Raw genomic sequence first — 21652 nt, forward strand, 5'->3', positions numbered from 1 at the left:
TGAAAATGAGTATAGACCATTTTTAACTGCAGCATTTTATAAATTGATCACTGAGAACTATAATTCTAAAACTTTTTTATTTGTACATATGAAAGACAGAAGGAGAGGAGGGAAGAAGGAAATGAAAAGAAGGAAAGGAGACAGGAAGGCAGGTTTATACTCTGCCTGACCAACTGATAAAATGTTTTCCAAATGTTTGGTGTTTTGTTTTTGCAATGTAACAAAATTTCAAGCTGAAAAATAAATCTTTAAGACTTTAAGAAAATTTTCTATTACAACAAGAACTTTTAGATGAAGCAGATTTTTAGTCATTTATTGTGTATGGTTGTATATTGGGGGAATTTCATAATTACAATTTTGTTCAAGTAGCAAAAGCCCATGGTGAAAATCTTCTCATTGATAGAGCTCAACAACAGTTTTGTACCTTACCATCTTGTTGAGGTGACTAGGTTACTAATAGGCTATGACATCCCTATAATTATATAGTTAGTATGTGTCAGAATCAGAACTTGAACCCAATATTTCCTGACACAGGTTGGGCTTATATTCACTTAATCATACTGTCTTCTCAATTTAAAATTATACAAAACAGCATATTTTCAAGTCAACTGTAGCAGACTTTGATCTAAAGGAGCTCACAATCTTTAAGAGGGGAAACAATAAACAAACAACTACGTAAAAAGACAAATTAGAAATTATAGGGAAAAGACACTAAAAGGGGGCTTGGGAAAAAGATATCTTGTAGAGAAAAGATTTAGCTGAGACTGGAAGAAAATCAGAAAAGCTATATGGAGGAAGAGAATTTTAGGCAAGGGATATAAACAGTGATTTATGACAGTGAGGGAATATTAGATTAGAAAGGTTTGGAAAGGGGCCAAGTTAAGAGACAATGATTTTTGTATATGATTCTAGAGGTGATAGGAAATGACTAGCATTTAATTAGTAGAAAGTGACATGGTCAGATAAGTAATTTGATAGCTGAAAAGATACATTACAGTGAGAAAAAGAATTGAAGCAGGACGACCAATAAAAGAGTAGCCTAAGTATGAAATGATGAAGGACTGCAATAAGGTAATGGCAATGCCAAGAGAGGAAAAAGAGAGGACAAAGACACACTGAATAATGAAAACAGATTAAGATTTGGCAACAGTTTGGATATAGGGAGTCGAGAGGATATCTAGATTATTAGCCTGGGTGACTGAGAGGATGATGTTGCCCCAGACAGTAATGGGAAAATTAAAAGGAAGGAAAAGGGGGAAGAGAAGAAGTAATGAATTAATTTCATGATATGCTGGGGACAGAGTTCCAGGTGTTCAATAAATAGCTGGAGAATTAAGACGAGAGGTGTAGTGGTGAGAAGTTAGGGCTAGATAAGGAGATATAAGAATAATTAGTATAAAGATAATTGAATCTATGAGAATCAATGAGATCAAATGAAATTGAACAGAAAAAAAAGAGAACCCAAGAACTCCAATCTTGGAGGACAACTATAATAAATGAAGCATGATATGGATGAATATCAAACAAAGGAGATGGAGAAGAAGTGGTTAGACATCTTGGGAGAGAACCAGAAGAGAGTAGTGTTGGCAAGAAAACCAAGAGAAAAGGTCAACAAGGCAGAGGGCTGAAATAAAGCCATTACATTTGGCAATTAAGAAATCACTGTTAACTTATGAGAGAAGTTTCAATTTAATGAAGATGTTAGAAACTGCAAGCTTAAGAAGGAAGTGAGAGGAAAGGCAATGGAACCATTAATAATACATCTTCTCAACTAGTTTAGCTAAAAAGGAGGAGAGATTTGACAAAAGCTAGTGGGAATGGCTGTCTAAAGTGAAAATATTTGAGGATGAAAATATTGGCTTCTTTGTAGGCAGCAGAGAAGATGGAATAATCTTTTGTAACAGAAATGAGATTCATATAAAGAGTTTGTCTTGGCAAAAAGGGGGCCATTTCTTCATTTGACACAAGGATGAAATTGAGATGGTGCTGAAGACAGCTGAGTAATTTTGGATGAGAAAGAAAAGAAAGGGAATAAGAGGGAACTTTCAAGCAAATGATTTCATTTTTCCCCAGTGAATCAAAAGGCAAGGTTGTCAGATGGAAGGGTTAAAAGAGAGGAGAGAGGATTAAGTAGGGAAGTAGAAAAAGACTGCCTTGCCATAATGAGGACCCAATTGAATATAAGCAACAGAAATTTGTGGCAAACCCAGTCAGCGAGGTTTTGTGATTTTCTCCAGCTTTGTTCAGTAGCATATAAATAGGAAGAAAAGTGGTAAGAATAATCTAAGGCTGAGACAGGGAAGGTCAAGAACATCCATAAAATAAGGAGATAAAAAGATTGAAAAAGAGAATAATTTCAAGTTGAACTGATTCACCAAAGGGTCAAAGTGGAAAAGGAAGGAGAATGTAGCCAGGGTAGGGGTAATAGCCTGGGGGGAAAGTGAGTGACCTAACAAGATTTGGGGTTGTAAGGATGAGGGAGAGATAAAATGAGAACAAACTGTGAACACAGAAGGCAATTTCTGAGTTCATGAACATTAAAGTAGAACAGCTATAGTTAATAGCAAGTTAGGGGACTTACCATTTCTGTGTATAGTTGAGGTGGGGTGGAGGAGTAAGTTTTGGAAAGTAAGTTGAATTAAGAGATTAGGGATTCTAACCTCTCCTACTGTAAGAGCAGGAGTTAGGAGAGGAAAGATAAGGCACTGAGTCAGGGACTGAATTTACTGAGCAAAGAATAGTGTCCTCAAGGTCAGGAGATAATAGCAAAATCTTAATTGTGATAATATCAGAATCTTATCTAAATATATCTTTAAGGGAGGAGAAATAAATGAGTGATGGTAGTAGGCAGAGAACCTATAAGTAGAAACAGGGAATAAGAAGTATTCCTACTTGCCCAGCAAAACAGGGGATATAAGTGAAAGTTCAATCAATGCTAGAAAGATGAATATGAAAATTTTATCATAAGGAGGGATTAGATCTCAGTGAATCCAAGAAGACGGAGAAAGGAGATTTTAAATGAAAACAGGCTTGTTTTCTAAAGAAAATAAATTTCTGCAAACTTGCGGGTAGACTGAGGTGGGTGAAGGGGACTAAGAAGTTAACAGAGCAGGTCATAGTAAAACTGAGACAATGACAGCCAGGGGTTCAAAAATCACTGGGATTAGGAGCATATGATGAAGTATGAATTTGTTAATCACTGTGGAATGAGTTTATTATCTCAGGATTTCAGGTTCAGGAAAAAAAGGGGAATGTGGGGATGGAGAATCAACATCACCAGTTCAGGTGAGAAAAATGGTTGAGACTGAGACAGGATACACAGGATGCTCGGGAGGAAATGCAATGGAATGGCTGTTTCAGGAATGGTAGACTTTAGAATGTTCCCTCCTTTTCTAGCAGAAGAATGAAGAATTAAAAGTTCCTATAAATGCATATAAGATTGTTAAGAGTGTTGTGTTTTGAAGTTAGAAAATCAGAGTTGAAATCTCTGTTCTAACACTGTAGCACTCTACTTATATGACCTTTGTTCCCTTATAGTGAATGGACTGGAACCAAGTGGAACCAAATAAGGTCTTTTTCAGCACTAGATCTGTGGAGAATGTCAAAAAAACTAGAGTATAGATAATAATTTAGCTAGATGTTAAAAATAAAAGAGTAGAGCCATTACTATAAATAATTTTAAGTGGTGAAGGGTGGAAGAATAATGTGTACCATTCTGAAGTAACTATTTTTGCCTAGAAATCAATGGCTCATAATACAATATGGTGCCATATTAGCTTTCAAGTGTCATTTCATTTCTACTCTCAGCTTGTGATTCCCATCAAACTGCTCTATAATCTGAATATACTATCATTCTCCCATGTTTGCTCACATTCCTTCTAAGCCTTAAGACTTGACATCACTCACTTTGCCTATTTAATTTCTCTCCTCTTCAAATATCATAAAATGTATCTCACTTTATGGTCAACGACTTTCCCATGGCACTCAGCATTTTGCTTCATGCCTTTCTAAAAATTATGTTATCAAGTAAAATTTTATGTCCTAATTATCTGTATTTATGATTATTTCCATCCTAGCCTGCATACTCCATGAGGGCAATGTCTGATTAACCTTTGCAAATCACCTATAAGATTAATAATTCAATTATTTGTTGAAAGAATTGGTCTGAAAACTAGAAGCAGTTTATTTGCCAGTTTGTAATTAGAATATGCCTGACTCTACTCTTTCACAAAATTATTTTAAATACATTATAAAATTCTGTAAGTCCTAAGCAGTTAACATATTTGTCCCTATTTAAACACATATCACTCAGTTTCAAAGAATTTCCCCACTGTATATATTCTTCAATTGTTATAAAATCTGACAGTGCTTTTTATTGACCTCCTCCTCCCCATATTTTCTGTTGAAATTTAAAATAATATTTCTCTTCTTAGATAGACAGATTAGGGCTTCTATTTCTTAATATTTGTTTCACACTAGACTTAGGGAAAAAAACAAAACATAATGAGATATGGAAAAACGTACTTCACAATTGAATTTTTAAGCATAGGTCATCCATTAACAGTGTTAATAGAAGTAGGAGACTCTGGTTTAGAATTAGGAAGTCCTAGGTTCAAATACTATTTCAACACTTCTTTATCTCAGTCACTTCATCTATATGCATAAGATAATTCCCTACAATTTATGTATTTACTAAATAATAGCTGGGTTGCAATCTGTGGTAGATTTTCTATACCAGGATTTTACCACACTGAAGAAGACAAAGACTTTTCATGTGTTTACGGAACATTTCATTTAAAGCCACAATATATGTCACTTTAAAATATTGTTCAGTTTCAAGAACCAGAGCATATAATATAATTATCAAAGGGCAAAGTTCTCCATATAGTGTATATCAGGGGCAGAGGTCCTGCCTTTATGCTGTTAATGACTGCTTTGGAAAGCAGACTATCAATATCTGTAAATAATATTGAGTCACCAAGGAACCATTTGAATGTGAGAGGAAAAAAAAAAAAAAAGCAACAAAAGGAGATCAAATAGAATTTTATAAAGTTAAAAAACATATAATTTTGCAAATTAAAGGCAGATAAGTATTTCTGAAGTGCAGCATTAAACTGTAAAAAATGTTTTACTTGTCAGATAATTAAACTTATGTTGATTAAGGAGAAGAAAAGCATACTCACCTTATCTCTAATGTGAATGTTCGTTAAGTACTCAGATGGAACGTGGAAGTCTATATAATAAAAAAGGGGGGGGTGCTGATTACCTACTTATCTACAGATATTGGGAGTAAAATTGAGGGGATAAGTTTTAATGTGAATAGATTTCCCTACCTATGTCTTGAGGTCGACAAGGTGAAGATGCCCAGGGTGATGCAAATTTGGGATAGAGATTTCTGAACAGGAAAAAAAAAATTACTATCAAGTCAGTAAAATTTTTCCCACATATTTTTATATGTATATGTAAATATATAAAAAAATATATATACATATGTATAATATAATATACATATATATAATATGTATGTATGTGTGTATCTGTACATAGATATAGATATTTGTATATCACAAAGGATTTATTAATACTATAATATCACTGGGGGAAAAGATATTACACAATAATTATTTATCAAAGACTAATATCTTTGGCACTAAGTTCCACTTTCGGAATTTGGAGGATTTAATTTTATAAATTAAAGACATAAGCTTCTTCCAAATGTTAACTAATGAAATAAATAGCAGAAGCAAAAATTAATAAATTAAAGATCAGAACAATATAAAGGGATTATTTTATATAAATATAAATATATATATATATATGTATTTATAAATTAACCCTGGAAAAGTAATAAATACAAAATAGCCCCTAAAGTTTTGCCACATTTGAAATTTTCTACTTTTACTTTTCATTCAAAGAAGTGGAAAAAATAAGAAATTAATATAAACAAATTTCAAATGGGACTTAATCATGATATAACTTGCCTACTTTTATCATCAAAGCAATTTTCTGCCTTTTAGAAAAGGAGTACCTTCATTAATATTCACTCACACATTATTTTTAGTTTTAGCACATTTCTCTAAACATTTTGCCAAACTAAATATGAGATAATTAATGTCTTATCTAACTTTATTATCAAAGGACTAATATAGAAGAATTAATGTAAAAACCCATAAAAGTTAAATTTATATATAGTGCTAGCTAACATTTTTTAAAAGACAATTTAAAACAGAATTATAGATGCCACATTGCTAAATTAAGACTTTTTCATTACAAGTAGGACCCCCAAATTAAAATTTTGGTAGATTAAGCAGTTATTTGGGCATATGATAAGGAACCATTTAGTAGAAGCACTTTAGCTTTAAAAAAAATTAGTATTTTCTAAAATTTTTATTAAAAAATTCAGAATGTTTATGTATTAAAGAAAAAAAATGGATAAATACCTCTCATTAAAAAGCATAATTATAAAGCTACTGTAAAGCCCATAAGGTATACTACAAGTTAATAGTTTAATGGAAAACTTATAATGCTAACTGACTTCCTTCAAAATTATGAGGCTATTTTTTACCAAAAAGAAAATTTCAATTTAACTGACAGTACATTTCAATGCTTAACTTAAAAGATAAATTTACTTTCTTTTTTACTAATATATATCATAAAAAGCAATAAAGCTTTTAAAGAAATGATTCTGTTTACTTAGAAAATAGACTTACTCAGGAGAGTTGAGATTGAGGCCTAGTGTTGTTAAGTCACTTCCTAATGCAAGATGTACCATTCCTGGGTCCGTCTCTGCTGCTCTAATAAATGTCAGCAGGCCAATCATTCCAAATTGGTCCGTCACCATCCCTTGAGGAATGTTAGTAACCCGACCTAGATAAGAATACACATTTTAAATTTTAAAGTTCTTTTCTGTGTGAAATGAAGAAAATACATTCAAAAATTTGTTAAATTGTCTCTTATATGGGCCCACCATCAGGTAACACCTGGATCCCTTTTTTCTGCTGGTTGTTGTTTTGTGTTGTTGAACTTTTGTCTCCAGGGAATTTGGGCCCATCTGTACTTGAAGATGTCTTACCAGATGTATTCAAATTCTGAAACAAGAAAGAATTTTCAAAAGTGAAATATGTAAATATATAAAAAATATATATACACACATACATATAATATGTATGTATGTGTGTGTATCTGTACATAGATATAGATATTTGTAAATTTGTAAAAACTCTCATGATCACATATTTAAATATTTATTATGTGAATGGCATCACAACTTATATATCTGGAAATTACATTTAAGTTAATGACAAGTTAATATATCTTTTACAAGGTATAGATAGCATTCTATTTATCTTTGAAAATCCTTTTTGACTGTCCAGTGAGGCCTTACTCAGTTTTTTTGGAATTTTTAAAATACAACTACTTAGTATTACAAAGTTATTAAAATGGTTTTAAAACAATAATAATTTGAACTCTTTGAAATCTTTCTATGTACATCAAGTTAAGAATCCCTGCTCTGAAATCTCCACAGTACCCCATAAAACATTCAAATAAATTTAAAATAATAAAAAAAGTGCAAAGTCTATAAGTCATTTCTCTGTAAAGTCAGAAAGATAAAAAATTAATTGAATTATTTCATTTTTGAGGGAGCTTTAAAACAGAATTTTATAAAGGTTCTCCATTAGGAAAAAAACCAAAAAACAAATTACCTAACTTATTTACATAAATGATATTACTCCTGCTTAGAATATGTGATTTCTTACATTGTTCTTAATGTCCTTATGTTTTCAACTGTGATAATAAACAACATTTTTAGTGAAGAGATACTTCATCTAAGTGTGACAAAATAAAGATGTTGGGTAAAACAGAATAGGAAATCATTTTGCTAAAATCAACACAGAAATAGAAATGGGAAAATTCATTCCAGAAAACAGTTCCTTAGTTGGATATATTATTTTTTCTCTTTCCTTTCTTTATTTGTTTGTTTGTTTGTTTTTGCAGAGGCAATTGGGGTTAAGTGACTTGTCCAGGGTCACACAGCTAGGAAGTATTAAATATCTGAGATCAAATTTGAACTCAGGTCCTCCCAACTCCAGGGTTGGTGCTTTATCCACTGTGCCACCTAGTTGCCTCTGGATAGAATATTTCAAACATCAAGAGACTACAATAAAATTTTAAATTAATTCTGAGATCAACAACAATTTGCAAACTGATAGGAAATAGCAATGTATTCTGATGTTTTCTACATCAGTAAGAATTTAATTGTTAAAGAGTATTTTTAAAAGAAGCAATTTTGTAATACTATATATATACAACACAGATACACACACAGACACACACACGACTTCAAAATGCCAAATATAGTGAGAAAAGAACCATTAATTTTTTTTTTCCCCTTAAGATTTACAATAACTTACAGATTTACTGTCCTCATTACTTGTTGTTGGATCTTTATAGCTGGAGCCTGGCAATGCTGGAAAATCTTCATTGTGTATTGAAAAGTCCTGGGATTGCTCACTTGCTGGTTTTGTTACCATTCCAACTAAGTAGTGAAAACAGAATTGCGGATGTTTAAAAAAATCTGTATGATCAACATTTTACTATCTATTTATTAAAAATAAATAAAAAACTAAATGGATTACATATATATATATATTTTAAAATATTTGTGCTCTTAAGAACAAGGCATGAATGTTTTTATTTGTAAACATTTACAACCTTGCTCCAAAAATGTTTTATTTTAATATTGTCTTATCCCATAATATCTTTTTCTGTAGAATAATACAAGGGAGGTCAGTGATAGGTAAGATTGTAGCACTAATTTAGTGCCATATTACAAATGCTTAATATTATCTGATATCAGCTTCAAGAAGCAGTAACATGTTTTTATCTAAAAAGCTTGCTTTCTTTAAAATGTTAACTAGATAATATACATACTACTAGTTAGCTTTCAAACACAAATGCATATAAAGTAATGTTTAAAAGAACATGCCAATATTCTATTTGAAAATGACTTACAGGGTGGGAAAATTGCAATCAATTATATAACAACTCCACATTATTTCAGATTTTCTTAGGACTCCATGTTCTAGATGTATAACATGCAAGAATTGGGAAGTAATCCTCCCACTATACTTGGCATTGATCAGGCCCTTAATAGAGTACAGTGTCCAGTTTGGAGCTCCACAATTCAAGTACGATATGGAGAAACTGGAGATGGTCCAAGGAGAACAACGGAAATGATTAAAGGGATGAAAAATTGGACCTATGAGGAAAGGTTAAAGACATTAGAGTCTGAATTGAAATTTCTATTATGAACAAGATAGTTCTCTGTTTCATGATCTGGAAGCCCTAGAAATCCTTCTTGGTTAGAAATCTTAAAGGATTTTACTATGGGATTAGAACCTATCCTTTTAAGTAAGTTATCTTTACACATGATCTACATCAGAATATTTCCAAGGGTTTAAATTCCCCAATTTACAAAAGAACTCACACTATATACATGCATATGATTATCGCCTGCCTATGAGCTTTGTGTAAATTAACTATATATTACATTATTGGGCTTGTTTCAGTTTTAACTTTGCAGTTTTCTCTGCATTCTTGCTTTTCAATGAAATATGAGCAGGGGATTATAGTAGATCTGAAAAATACCTAGATTATAGTAGTAGCTACCATGACTTTAATGTTTACTGCTATTTGTATGCTCTTTGGCAAGTTTTTTTTGGAAAATCTTTTCTGTACCTCCTTTTTCTTGTCTGGGAAAAAAGGAAATAATTAAATTGAATACATTAAATTTTTTCTAAGTCTATTCCAGTTGAGACTCCATGTTTCTAATTTATGCAGACTACAAAATAGCTTCTTGCACTAGAAGAATAATTTTTGGACAGTCAATTATTCACTTGATGCAGTCAAAGTTTGCACATGATAGTCCTTCTCCTTTCTGTTTTTTTCTTTTCCTCTTACTTGCAATGTTCTTTCTCTTACCTCTACCACAAAGAACCTCTTTAAGAAGAAGCTCAAGCATTTTCCCTAATTTCTAGTGCTTCCCCTCCTAAACTACCTTGTGTTTTATTGATTATATGCAGACACAGCTTATCACTCTCATCACAAGTATCTTCCAAGTAGGAATGGTTTAGTTCTTTTTATTTACATCCCTGGCACCTAATACTATGCTTGGCCATTAGATAAACCTTGCATTAGTAACTAACCATAAATTGTTATTTATCGATTAATGTTGAATATGTTCTCTGGGAAAATATTTTAAAAGTATAATTCATTAGCAAATTCTTGGTGCATATCTATGCCTCACTGCTACACTTCGCATTTGTGGTTTTTTTCCTCGCCCAAGATAAAATTTTGAAGCAAATATAGTCAATGAGGTGTCTTTAAAAAGCATTTTGAACATATTAATTTTGTATATTGATTATTCTAGTCAACTGAAATACACTCACTGAAATTTCTTTTGATTTCCCAACTTAACGGTCTTCCCCCACCCCTCCTAAGCTTACCATAAGGAGCTCTTCCAGCTAAGGGGTTTATTAATGGAGTTGGGTTACCGCTTCCTTCCCTTCTGTTTCGATCTGCTAGCGCTGGAAAATCTGAAAGGTCCAATCCTGTCACATTTTCACTTCCATCTAAACAATGACAAAATATGTAAGTTATAAATCTTTGCATTCATGTAAAAATCTCATGATTTTAAGTAAACAAATAATAAATACCCAAGGAGAAATATCATTTTGCATGAATATTATTCAAAACACTGTACTAGCCTTCATCATTACCCACCTAGGCTCAATGTTGGATCAAGATGTTTTATGCTTATAAAACAGGTGAGGTATGATTTCACATCTTCAGGTATTACCATTTCAAAAAAAAAAAAAAAAAGGTCACAAGACAAAACATTCTGAACTATGATAAATTTCTAAAATCTTAATGTATTAAACATTTAAAAGGGGTATTTGGAAAATATTATAAAATTGCAGGATTAAGGTTAAGGAAGAATTGTGGAAATTTAGGTACTACTGTGATTAACTGCTCTAAATAAATTACGCTAATTGTTTCTGAGAGTTATAAATGTTGATAAAGTATGTTTAAGCATAAAAAAATAAACTTCCCAAATTAATAAAACTTTAGAGTCAGAAGGCTATTGTTTACACTATTCAAAATGGATAGTTTGTTTGAAAACTAGATCAATGTGAAAAGTAGATTATTTCCTAAGATTTAAAATCGATACTTCAAGGATAACAAAGTAGAAAAAAATTCAAATATCAGTTAAACTGACAAAGCTGACAATTATATACCCTAAGGTGACAAAATAATAAAATATAGGAAAATAAAAAACAGGAAATGCAATATGGACAATATGCATTCTTCATGGCTCCATTATTTCAGAACTTGGAGGATCCATGACTTTGTGGGTGTGCATACTTGCAGATCACAACCCTACTAAAGAAACAATTTCAAATAATTACCATGAATGAAAAATGCCATCACCTTATCATCATCCTAGAAATAAGTCCCTCAGAAATTAAGTATTTTGTATTACAGCTTGACCTTCCCCTCCCCCCTTTACTTTTGATAAGTAAATTCTTTGATCTGTTTAGGGCACTCTACATGTGGAAAACTCTTTACAAAGCTGTAAACTCCATCAAACTTCTAACATCAGCCTTCTTTATATGTCATACCATGATGATACCTCTCTTTAAAAAGCTAAATTTAAAGTATTTTTTGAAAAAAATAAGTATTGGAGGTACAAAAATCAGTCAGATACTTTTTTATTAGTTAGCAATAAAAAACAAACAAACCCAAAACTATCATTTTAGTAATTTTCTTAGCATAAAATGTACCAAATGAATGTTTAAAAATTATGCTAAAATTTTATAGCACAATACATTGTGTCATGTCATGGAATTCTAGTATATTATAAACTATATAAAAGCCACAAGAAACAAATTAATCGCTAAACCTCATATTTCATTAACATTTCTATTTTCTAAAGAATTTTACTATTTTCTCATTTTAAAGAAATTATTTATCTTAAAGTTCTATAAAAACTTAATTATTTCTTCCTTGTTGAGCTTCCTGTTCAAGTTAAAACCATTCGTTACTTAGAAAGCTAAGTCTATCTCACCTATTATTTTCTTACTTTTCTCCCCATATCAATTAATTTCAACCTCAACCAAAAAATTTTTCTCCTTTTTGTTCCCATGCTCCCAGTTAGGGACCAACTCAAATTTGAGGTTCTTCTTGTCTTTACTTTCCTTTAGAGGTAAACTAGGGTCAGTGGATCCTGCTACTAAAGTTGCAGCAAAGGATTTGTTGATACTGGATTACATTGAAAACTGCTTATGTCCAATTTTACTTTTTTTTTCAATAACTGTGGTAAATATTCAGCTCCATGAAAACTGAAATTTTAAATTATATACGTGATCAAATGTTCATGTTTTTTAAACCTCTAATTTTTTAAAGACTGTTTTTCCATAGTCCTGGTGGGGAGGACAGCTTCTGAAAGACAATGACTTCTGATATGGAAGAGATCTTTGGAAATGTGCTCATATGGATAAGCTAAAAGCTGCCAATATATTGTTATATGTGTGTTATAAAATATTCAATGTTTCTAAGCATACTTTAGCAAACATAACAATATGTAGCTAATTAGCATCTCTCTATTACCACTAAGCAATTAGTAACATCAAAATATTAAGTTAATTCATAACAAAAATATTGTGTATCAAACTGAACAACCAAAATATGCTTTATGCTTCAATCATGCAGGGTATTTATTTTTTTTCCTATACTACTATTAATGAAAGAAGCTTACCTGTTCCATTAAAAATGTTACTTGATAGAGAGTTATTCATTCCAAATGCCTGATTCCTGTTCATTCCAAATCCAGACATACTGGGTACACAGAAAATAGTTTTAGATATAAGAACACTAACTTTCAACTGAGAAAAAAAAAAAAAAAAAAAAAAAAACAAAAAACAAGTACATACTTTTGATTTCCTTGTTTCAGATTATATACAACCTTTAGAAACTGATGTTAATCTCAGTTTACTAAATGCAATTTTTGTTTTGCTTTAACTAGTCTGATCTGTTAAAACCAACTGGATGATGTACCAGATTTGTTTTTTTCTTAAAAGATTATAAGGAATAAAATAAACATAAGAATGAAAAGCATTTATACCTACCTAGGAAGATAAAGAATGTTATAAGCAAAGTACCATTTAGTGAACAGACTAATTACTATCCTGAGAGTAAATACAATGCCCAGTAGTTTTACTCTAAGATTAGTTGGTTTATATGAGTTTTCTATGACTGCATTTTGCTATACTATAAAGAACATTATCACCAATGAATTAAATGTGTTTCACAATATATTATTTCATAATGACGCTGATCTCTCAGGCTAAACTGTAAATTCCATGAGACCAAATGCCTAGTCTTCAGCTATTTTATTATCTCCTACCTACACAGTTAACATTCCAAATGTCTGTTAAATCACATCCTTTTAAAGCACATTTATAAATTTTTAAAGGTCAAAATGCATTAAAATTACCATAAAATTAAATCTAAAGAAACCATGATCATAGACATGTCTTCAATACTGGAAAAATCTGGGATTTTATTACTGTGGATTACTATCTCTACTGACTGGACACAAGAACTTAGAAAGTCTTGAAGAGCTATGGTTCTCTAAGTTGAAAATCTACTGGTTCTCTGATAATGAACCTCTCTAGACTTAATTATGGTAGTCTCAATTTAACAAGCATACAGTCCATCATTGGGTCTTTTCAGCTCAACAGAATTGCCAGAGTTTATATTCCAATAATATAGTCCTTAAGAACAAAGAATGGCCTCATGCCAAGCATCAAAAAACTCACAAATAGTTAAGAATTCTAATTTTTAAAAATGCAAATCTTACATTGACAATGTATTACTACTTAGTAAGACTTTTTATGTTCATTGTGATCAGAAGCCCCACAGGTTTTCTAGTCAATATTGGAAAAATGCTCCAGATTGATTATAATGTAGAATGGTGATTGGTTTTTTGTGAAATTAGAGGGAAGTAAAAAATGTTTACAAGACATATATAGCTAGAGGAAGCAAGCCAATGGCAGAAAGACAGATATAATTAAAATTGATAATGCAAGAATATTCAAACACAACTTTCTTAGATGAGAAAATGTGCTGTGGCACTTCAGAGCTTTGTATTTGACAAACATTTAAAAATTGTTTATACCAAAGTCCAAAAAAAAATCCAAATATATTTTTAATATAAAAAATAAATAAAAATAACATGGGATACCTAAAAATAACATGCTAGAGATAGCTCAAACTGGTTCTGTAACCTGTTATTACATTTTTAATATGAGGATGTAAACTTCAAAAAAAAAAAGCAAACAACAAATCAGGGCTTGATTTATTTGTTGTCTAGACTTATGTAGAAAATGTTAATAATGGAAATTAAACTCAAAATGTGTCACTCATAGTTTTTTTTCCCTACAGTAAGCCATTAAACATATACAAGTATACTCTTGATAGTAATAGTAGCAAATATGTACCACTTTTAGATTCATGCAATGTATCTCATTTGTTCTGCATAACAACCCCAGGAGGTAGGTATTATTATCTCAGATTTTACTGATGAAGAAAATGAGGAATAGAACTAGTGAGTGTCTATAGCAGGATTTGAATTCAGGTCTTGCTGACTCCAAGTTCAGCACTATAACAATTGTGCTTCCTTGACATGAAAAAAATTTAGTAGGATGAGCTAAAACAAGTATAAAAACAAATGAAAACATATTAGATTATAAGTACAAAAACATACAAAGGAGTATGAGACTAGATAGAGTACTCTAGATAAAAAATTAGCAAAGAAATGACATGTAAAATACTAGGTAGCAGTAAATTACAACAGGGTTGAATAAAAGAAGTAGGAACTTCTAGAATGAAGAATAAATAGAAACTGTGCTAACAACATAAAAATATTTGAAATATTAATAGGGTACAGACATTATGTCAGGATCTTCTAAAATTCTCATTCCCAAGTTCTTTTCCAAACATTAATTAATCATTTAATACCTAATAATAAAGTTGGTTTTAAGAAATTTTCTGCTGGACAGAAGTAAATCATCTAAACTTGAAAACATTTAAATGTGGGTAAATAATTCTTTGGAAACTATAAAGTGAGAGAAACAACATAATCATACATTTACCCTCTCCAAAATATTTTGTTTGACCTGGCCTTAAAATTTCTATCCATGAAATTGATAGTTTCCAAAAGCAGAATGGCAAATCTTAATGAGGAAATGAGAAATTAATACAAATATCTTATTATTTCATACTTTACAAGGATATTTTGTAGTGTGTAAAGTCACATTATGTCATCTTGAAATAGATATGGCATATCCCATTTTACTGATGAAGCAAAAGAAATTAGGTGACTTGTTTAATTTGGTAAGTCTAGGTAAACAATAAACTTAGAACCCACTTCTTATGATTTAATGTCCATTATTGTCATGTAACCTCAGGAATAGAGAGTTGGTTTGAAAATCAATTCTTTTAAATGCTGTGTTAAACAGAAAGTGCAAGACTTGTTTTAAACACAGATTTTATTAAAAGATAAACTTACCAGAAAAAATTATCTGAAGAAACCCAGCAACAGTCTTGATTCTAACTTATGATAATATATACTTTTTTTTTTTTTTAAAACTAGATCTATGACAGCATTGGCATATGGTTATGATGCACAAACCAATATAAAGAATACTTGCTATGCAAAGTAAAGACTTGGGCTCGGGGAGTTGAATAGAGCACTGAAAGTTTAAATGTATGTCAGAAGCAGGGCTCTAAGGTCAACTCTATCCACTCTTCTTTGGTACCTATCATAACAGACACAAGTTGAAGCTTTCTTTGTATAATAAGGCTTTATCAATCATTATTAATGTTTTTTAAAAGTTTTCAAAAATGATATGGGAAACTTTTAAGATAGATAGTATAAAACAGTGAATCAAGTATGAGCCTTGGAGTTAGGATAGCCTGAGATCAACTTAATGTTCCAGGAAGCTCTTTAAGAAGCAAAGATTCAGAGCAGCTGCCAATCTGCATCAAAAGAAGTTTCCCTCACTAGGAGGAAATGAAGTCACAGGTCCAATTCAAAAGTAAGATAGAACATTTAAACACATCTCCTAAAATGGTAAGCTATTAAAATGGATTTTTTCATTCCTGAATATTGCACAAGGTAATAACTGGTCTAGCTATTCTCTCTTCCTTCTCAATCAGGACACCTGACAGCAGTCTCTTTGGTTGAATTCCTTGATTCCTGGTACTATCACAGTTCGTGCCTGTCAAACCTCAATCCTAAATTACAAAAATTTGCCTCTTTCCTTCCTAATCAAGTGATGCTTCATGGACTGGGAGGAAGCAACAAAATTATGCTGACTGGGTATGCTGTAAATATTTATGGCAGCTAATCTCAGCAACACCCTTGCTATAGTAGTAATACTATTACTTTTCTTAATTGATTTCCCATTGCACTTATGATAGTTGCTCTTTCAGTCCCTTTTTTTTTAATATTCTCACTTTATTTATGGAGGATCTTTGCTTCATATTTCACTGAAAACATGAGACCATTTGCCAAAAACTCACTCTTTTAACCTCCTCCTTATCTCATATCCTTGGACTTGATGTCCCACTAATTTGTTTTTCACTCCTGCTTGCTGAGACTAACTCCTCTACAGGTGGAAGCAATATTCCATTTCTTCCATCTTCTCCAATAGATTAAACTGACTCAACAGCACCCTCATTTTCTCTAAAATCTTCAATCTTTCCCAATCTCTCAGACCTCACTGACTGCCTACAGACATGCCCAATTCTTCATCATCCTAAAAAACAACCAAACCCCCCCCCCAAAGAAACCTTCACTAAATTCTGATAAGCCTGTCAGCTATTGACCTACATCTTTCCTCCTCATCTCAATTAAGAAAGCCATCAAGACTAGAAGCTTTCACTTTCTTTCTTTCTTACTTCACACTTCATCATTCAACTGAAGGCTCTCTCAAGTTACCAATAAGTTCTTAAATGACAGAATTAATGGACTAGCACACTGGTCACCTTCTTCTGTGTACTCTTTCCTCTTTGAGTTTTTGTGGTTCCGTTTTGTCTTGGTATTATTTATTTGACTAACAAATGGAATCTATGATGGATCATTATCCATGTCATGCTCCTTACCTCTGAATATCCCTCAAGGCTTTTATCTTGGCCCTTTTTTTTCTTTTCATATTCCCTCACTTGATAATTTCATTACAATGTTATATGTTCCATTACCATGTTTAGGCAGATGACTGTCAGATCTATATGCTGAGACCTTGTCACTGTCCTAGACTCTAGTCCTCCTTTAGCAAATGTCTGTTGGATATTTTGAACTCAGATTTCCTACTAGATTCTCAAAATCAACCAAGACAAAATTTATCTTTCCCCTCAAGCTCTCTCATCTTCTGAAATTCCCTATTACTATCTACAGGTCTTACAATTACCCAAGTTCAAAACTTCAGTGATATCCTTAACTAGTCTCTCTCGGTCAGCACACGTATTCAATTAGTTTCAAATACAAATTATTTCTTTCTTTAGCTCATATGTTATAGATGTATGCTCTCTTCTCACACAACTATTAGTGCTGATTCTCTTGATTGACTATAGCAATAGCCTTCAAATTGGCATTCCTATCTCAATCTATCTTCCATTAATTAATCCAACCAATCATCCCCCTGCTCAATAAATTCTATTGGCTTCTTATTATTTCTAAGATCAATTATAAGGTCTTTTTGTTTGTAATTTAGAGCCCTTTATAATTTACCTTCTTCCTATCTTTCTAATCTTTTTATATTCTATTTCTTTCCACATACTCTTATGACTCAGCCAGATTAGCCAACAGCTGATCCTCAAACACCCACTTTGTCTCCTATTTCCATGCCTTTGCAAAGCCTGTTCCTCATGCCTGAAATGCTCTTTGTTCCAGTATTCACCTTTAGGATAACAGGAGTTAAGACTCTACTTTAGCACTACCTACTTTAGGAGGCCTTTTCTGGTTTCCCCTAGCTAACAGAATCCTCTTCTCTAAGGTGACTTTCTATTTATGACACATTTATCTTATACATTCTGATTAATATATGTCTTTCCCTCCACTAAAATGTAAGCTCTTAGAGGGAAGAGACTTTATAAAATTTATTTTATTTCCAGAACTTATCATGGTGCCTGATACAGAGTACTTACTTGATAATGTTTATTTATTGGTTAATAAAAGTGCACATTTGAATATGATTAAGCAATTAAACAATATTCCCACATTTTACCATCCTTGGGGGAAAAAAACAAAACTTTAAGGCCAGATAGTTTGGGCAAAATTGAGATGGAAAAGAAATGAAATTTTTGATCACAAGTATGCGATGATATATCATTATGAGTTCATAGACAAAAGAGGATATGAGCAGAGTCGTGGGCATGAATAGCAATGCTGGCAACAAGCCAAAAGATAACAAAAAAGACAATTCATATACATGCAATATGATCTATTTTACCTTACCTGTTCACAGTAAAAGGTTGTCTAGAGGGCTGCTGCTTTGGCATACATATTATGCTTGGCGAGCTTCTGTTAGGGCTACCTAACCCTGAACTGCTCATGCTATTTGTCCTGCTGGCAATTCCAATGCCTTGACCAACCTGGGAGTGGTTGATCATATTCCTAGGATTCATAGGTAATATACCCCTGAAAAAGAAATCATTTATAAAAAATGGGGTCTTGAGAATACCTCATTAAATTTCTAAAAGAAAATTTCTATCACAATTTAATTTCCTAAAGTATTTTTTTTACAATATCATTCAAATTTACTATGTTCTTCATATTCTTTCTCTGTATACTGGTGGAAGAACAGGTAAATCACAATAGGAATTAATAGAAGAAGAAAAATAAAATACTGTTAATCTTAAATAATGGGAAAGAATACTTTGATATGAAATGCCCAAGAATATGACCCTTCTAAAATTAAAGCACACATTCTTACTTTCTCTTAACAAATGGCAAATTACAAAAAATGGAAAGTAATATGTACTCTTATACCCAATTGCTCCAGTCCTATTTAACTTTTTTTGGGTGAAGAGGACATGGGAGCAAGGGGAAGATATTTGTTAGAATTACTAATTGTAAAACTAATTGTCAAATTTAAAACTAATTGTCAAAACAAAATGAAGCAATAAATCTTGCAGTATCAAATTTCTTTTAAAAGAATATCTTGTAGGGGGGAAAGGAGGGGGAGGAGGCGGCTAGGTGGCATAATGGATAGAGCATCAGCCCTGAAATCAAGAGGACCTAAGTTCAAATCTGGTCTGACATGTAACAATTCCTAGCTGTGTGACCCTGGGCAAGCCACTTAACCCCAATTGCCCTACAAATACATGAAGAAAAATAATAATAATTAATAATTTCTTAATATTTGAGCAGCATTTATTGGTTCTGACCTTAACTCTATAAGGGAAGATGTATTTTGCAAATGTTTCACCCTATTACAACATAAATATTTAAATTAAATGAAAAGTTTAAGGGCAGTATATCAATTTTCTGTCTCAATGAAAAGCACTAACCAAAAAAATAGGTGTTTCCTTAAAAAAAAAAAAAAAAAAAAAAAAATATATATATATATATATATATATATATTTATAGTTATTATTTGTTGATATATTAATAGATTATCTTTTTCAGAACATAAACAGATCTAGTGATACCACTACATGTATATATATACAGATACAGATTTTAAAGATATATTTGAGATCACTAATAAATACCTGCTTGGAGATGGAGGTGTGTGAAGCGACATTGTTGGTACCCCTGTTGTTGGCGTGACGTGGCTTGGTAACTGAGTGCCTTGTGATAAGCTGCGATTTAACTGAGGAGTGTTGTTGCTCATTCCTCTCATTGGAAGGCCCAATGCACCTATTAAAAATTATAAGAGGGAAAAATAACCAATTTTAAAAGGTTTTAAAATATGCATTAAGAAATTGCAAAATTACAAATTTCTAATGACATAAATTAAACTTCTCGGAATGGTATTTTAAAAGAAATTTCCATATCAAAATATCCTCTAATTTATAAGATTTAAAAATTTTGTCCACTTATGTCCATAGTTTAACAACAGATTTATATGCTTTATTGAAGTCCAAGAACTACAATTTGACTTGTTTTATTAAGATCAACGTACAACATCATACATTAGAATCTGTTTCTGTTAAGCTCTTTATTTGCCAAGTTAAGGCATCAGCTACTTTATTAAAAAGCTTAATTCTGTTTAGTATATGTTATTTTTATTTTAATTTCAATTACTTAGTGTGAAACATAAGTTGAGAAAATATTTCCATTTAGAGAATATATTCACAAATAAAAAAATTATGCTATTAAAGGCTAACCAAAAGTCTATTCTATACCATTGGGGTTTGTCTACCAACCTTTTTAAAAAGGATTACATTTCAGATTTCTGATACCAGATACCACTACTATCTAGGGAATGAGGTGTTTTACATAAATAAATTTCCCACAAAACTTAATCATTTGTGAACTAAAACAAGTAAATTGAGTAGCCTTTGACAGTATTTTTTTTTAAACAGGAAATACTGAAAAATATTTAACCTATTTTCTTCATAGCTCAGAGACACACCTCCATAAAATTAAGCTTTCTAATTTTGAACTATAGAGCTAGAAAGAACACTTCATTGTACAGATGAGGAAATTGAAGGCCTACTACTTCTATGTCTACTCTTAACAGCAACTTCTCTCCTACACCTTTTAATTCATAGCTTCTAATCTGCTATAAATGAGCAAGCAAAAAAATTACAACAATTTAGAGCTGGAAAGACTTTGGAGATCATTTAATTTTATAAATGATGAACCCCCCAAATTAAAATGAACTACACAGCATGTCAGAGCCAAAATTGAAACCTAGATTTCCTAAGATCTAACACTTACTCTTATACCACAGAAAACATGCCATGCTAATTATATATGTCTGACTGATGTCTCTGAGTTCATAAAAGACTTGTTTATTTCTAGTCTAAATTTATAAACTCTTCAGTACTTAAAAGATTTGTGAATTCATCTGTGATTTTATACATGGTAAGATATGTTCTACAAGGCTCAGAAAATCTGTGCAAAAGAACAAAGGAAAATAATACAATAAAGAAAAATGGCAGAAAATCCCCAATTCTCTCCCCTTCACTTTAATAATCACTTTTCTTACTCTAAAAATCAAGCAACATTTCACTAATTTGAGGACTACTACAGTTTTTCATGTATTTTTTTAAATGCTGTGAAAAGGTAGTTAGGAATTATATGTTAATTAAGTGTCAACCAAGCCCTAGTGAAGAATTAATGAATATAGCACATTAGTACTGGGGTCACACTGTGAGACTCGCATTTTCAAGGCTTTCTTGCCAGAAAAATGTTTTCCAGATACTATGAATGTAATGATGAAATAATTTTTTATTCTCTAGCATAATGAAAGTATTATTTCTCAGTTTCTATATCATAACACATTTTTACAATACAAAGCTAATTTGTTAAATAGGAAGCTGGTAAGCATCAAACTCAGGCTACAAACCTCATTGA

At 31.6% G+C, this 21652-nt stretch overlaps 1 protein-coding gene across 9 annotated transcripts in view; it reads right to left on the reverse strand.

The window, feature by feature from the left end:
• CNOT2 (CCR4-NOT transcription complex subunit 2) overlaps positions 1-21652 on the reverse strand; it is a 143258-nt gene that overhangs the window by 9485 nt on the left and 112121 nt on the right. For all 9 annotated transcript variants that reach the window (XM_074270556.1, XM_074270557.1, XM_074270555.1 and 6 more), the window contains 9 exons: positions 19840-19987; positions 18581-18763; positions 12818-12897; positions 10506-10631; positions 8412-8536; positions 6968-7088; positions 6711-6867; positions 5334-5395; positions 5184-5233 (listed from right to left, as the gene is read on the reverse strand). In XM_074270556.1, coding sequence (XP_074126657.1) covers positions 5184-5233; positions 5334-5395; positions 6711-6867; positions 6968-7088; positions 8412-8536; positions 10506-10631; positions 12818-12897; positions 18581-18763; positions 19840-19987 — 1052 coding nt within the window. The remainder of the gene's footprint in view (positions 1-5183; positions 5234-5333; positions 5396-6710; positions 6868-6967; positions 7089-8411; positions 8537-10505; positions 10632-12817; positions 12898-18580; positions 18764-19839; positions 19988-21652) is intronic.

This window comes from Sminthopsis crassicaudata, chromosome 5, assembly GCF_048593235.1.
Source record: "Sminthopsis crassicaudata isolate SCR6 chromosome 5, ASM4859323v1, whole genome shotgun sequence".
Classification (NCBI taxonomy): Eukaryota; Metazoa; Chordata; class Mammalia; order Dasyuromorphia; family Dasyuridae; genus Sminthopsis; species Sminthopsis crassicaudata.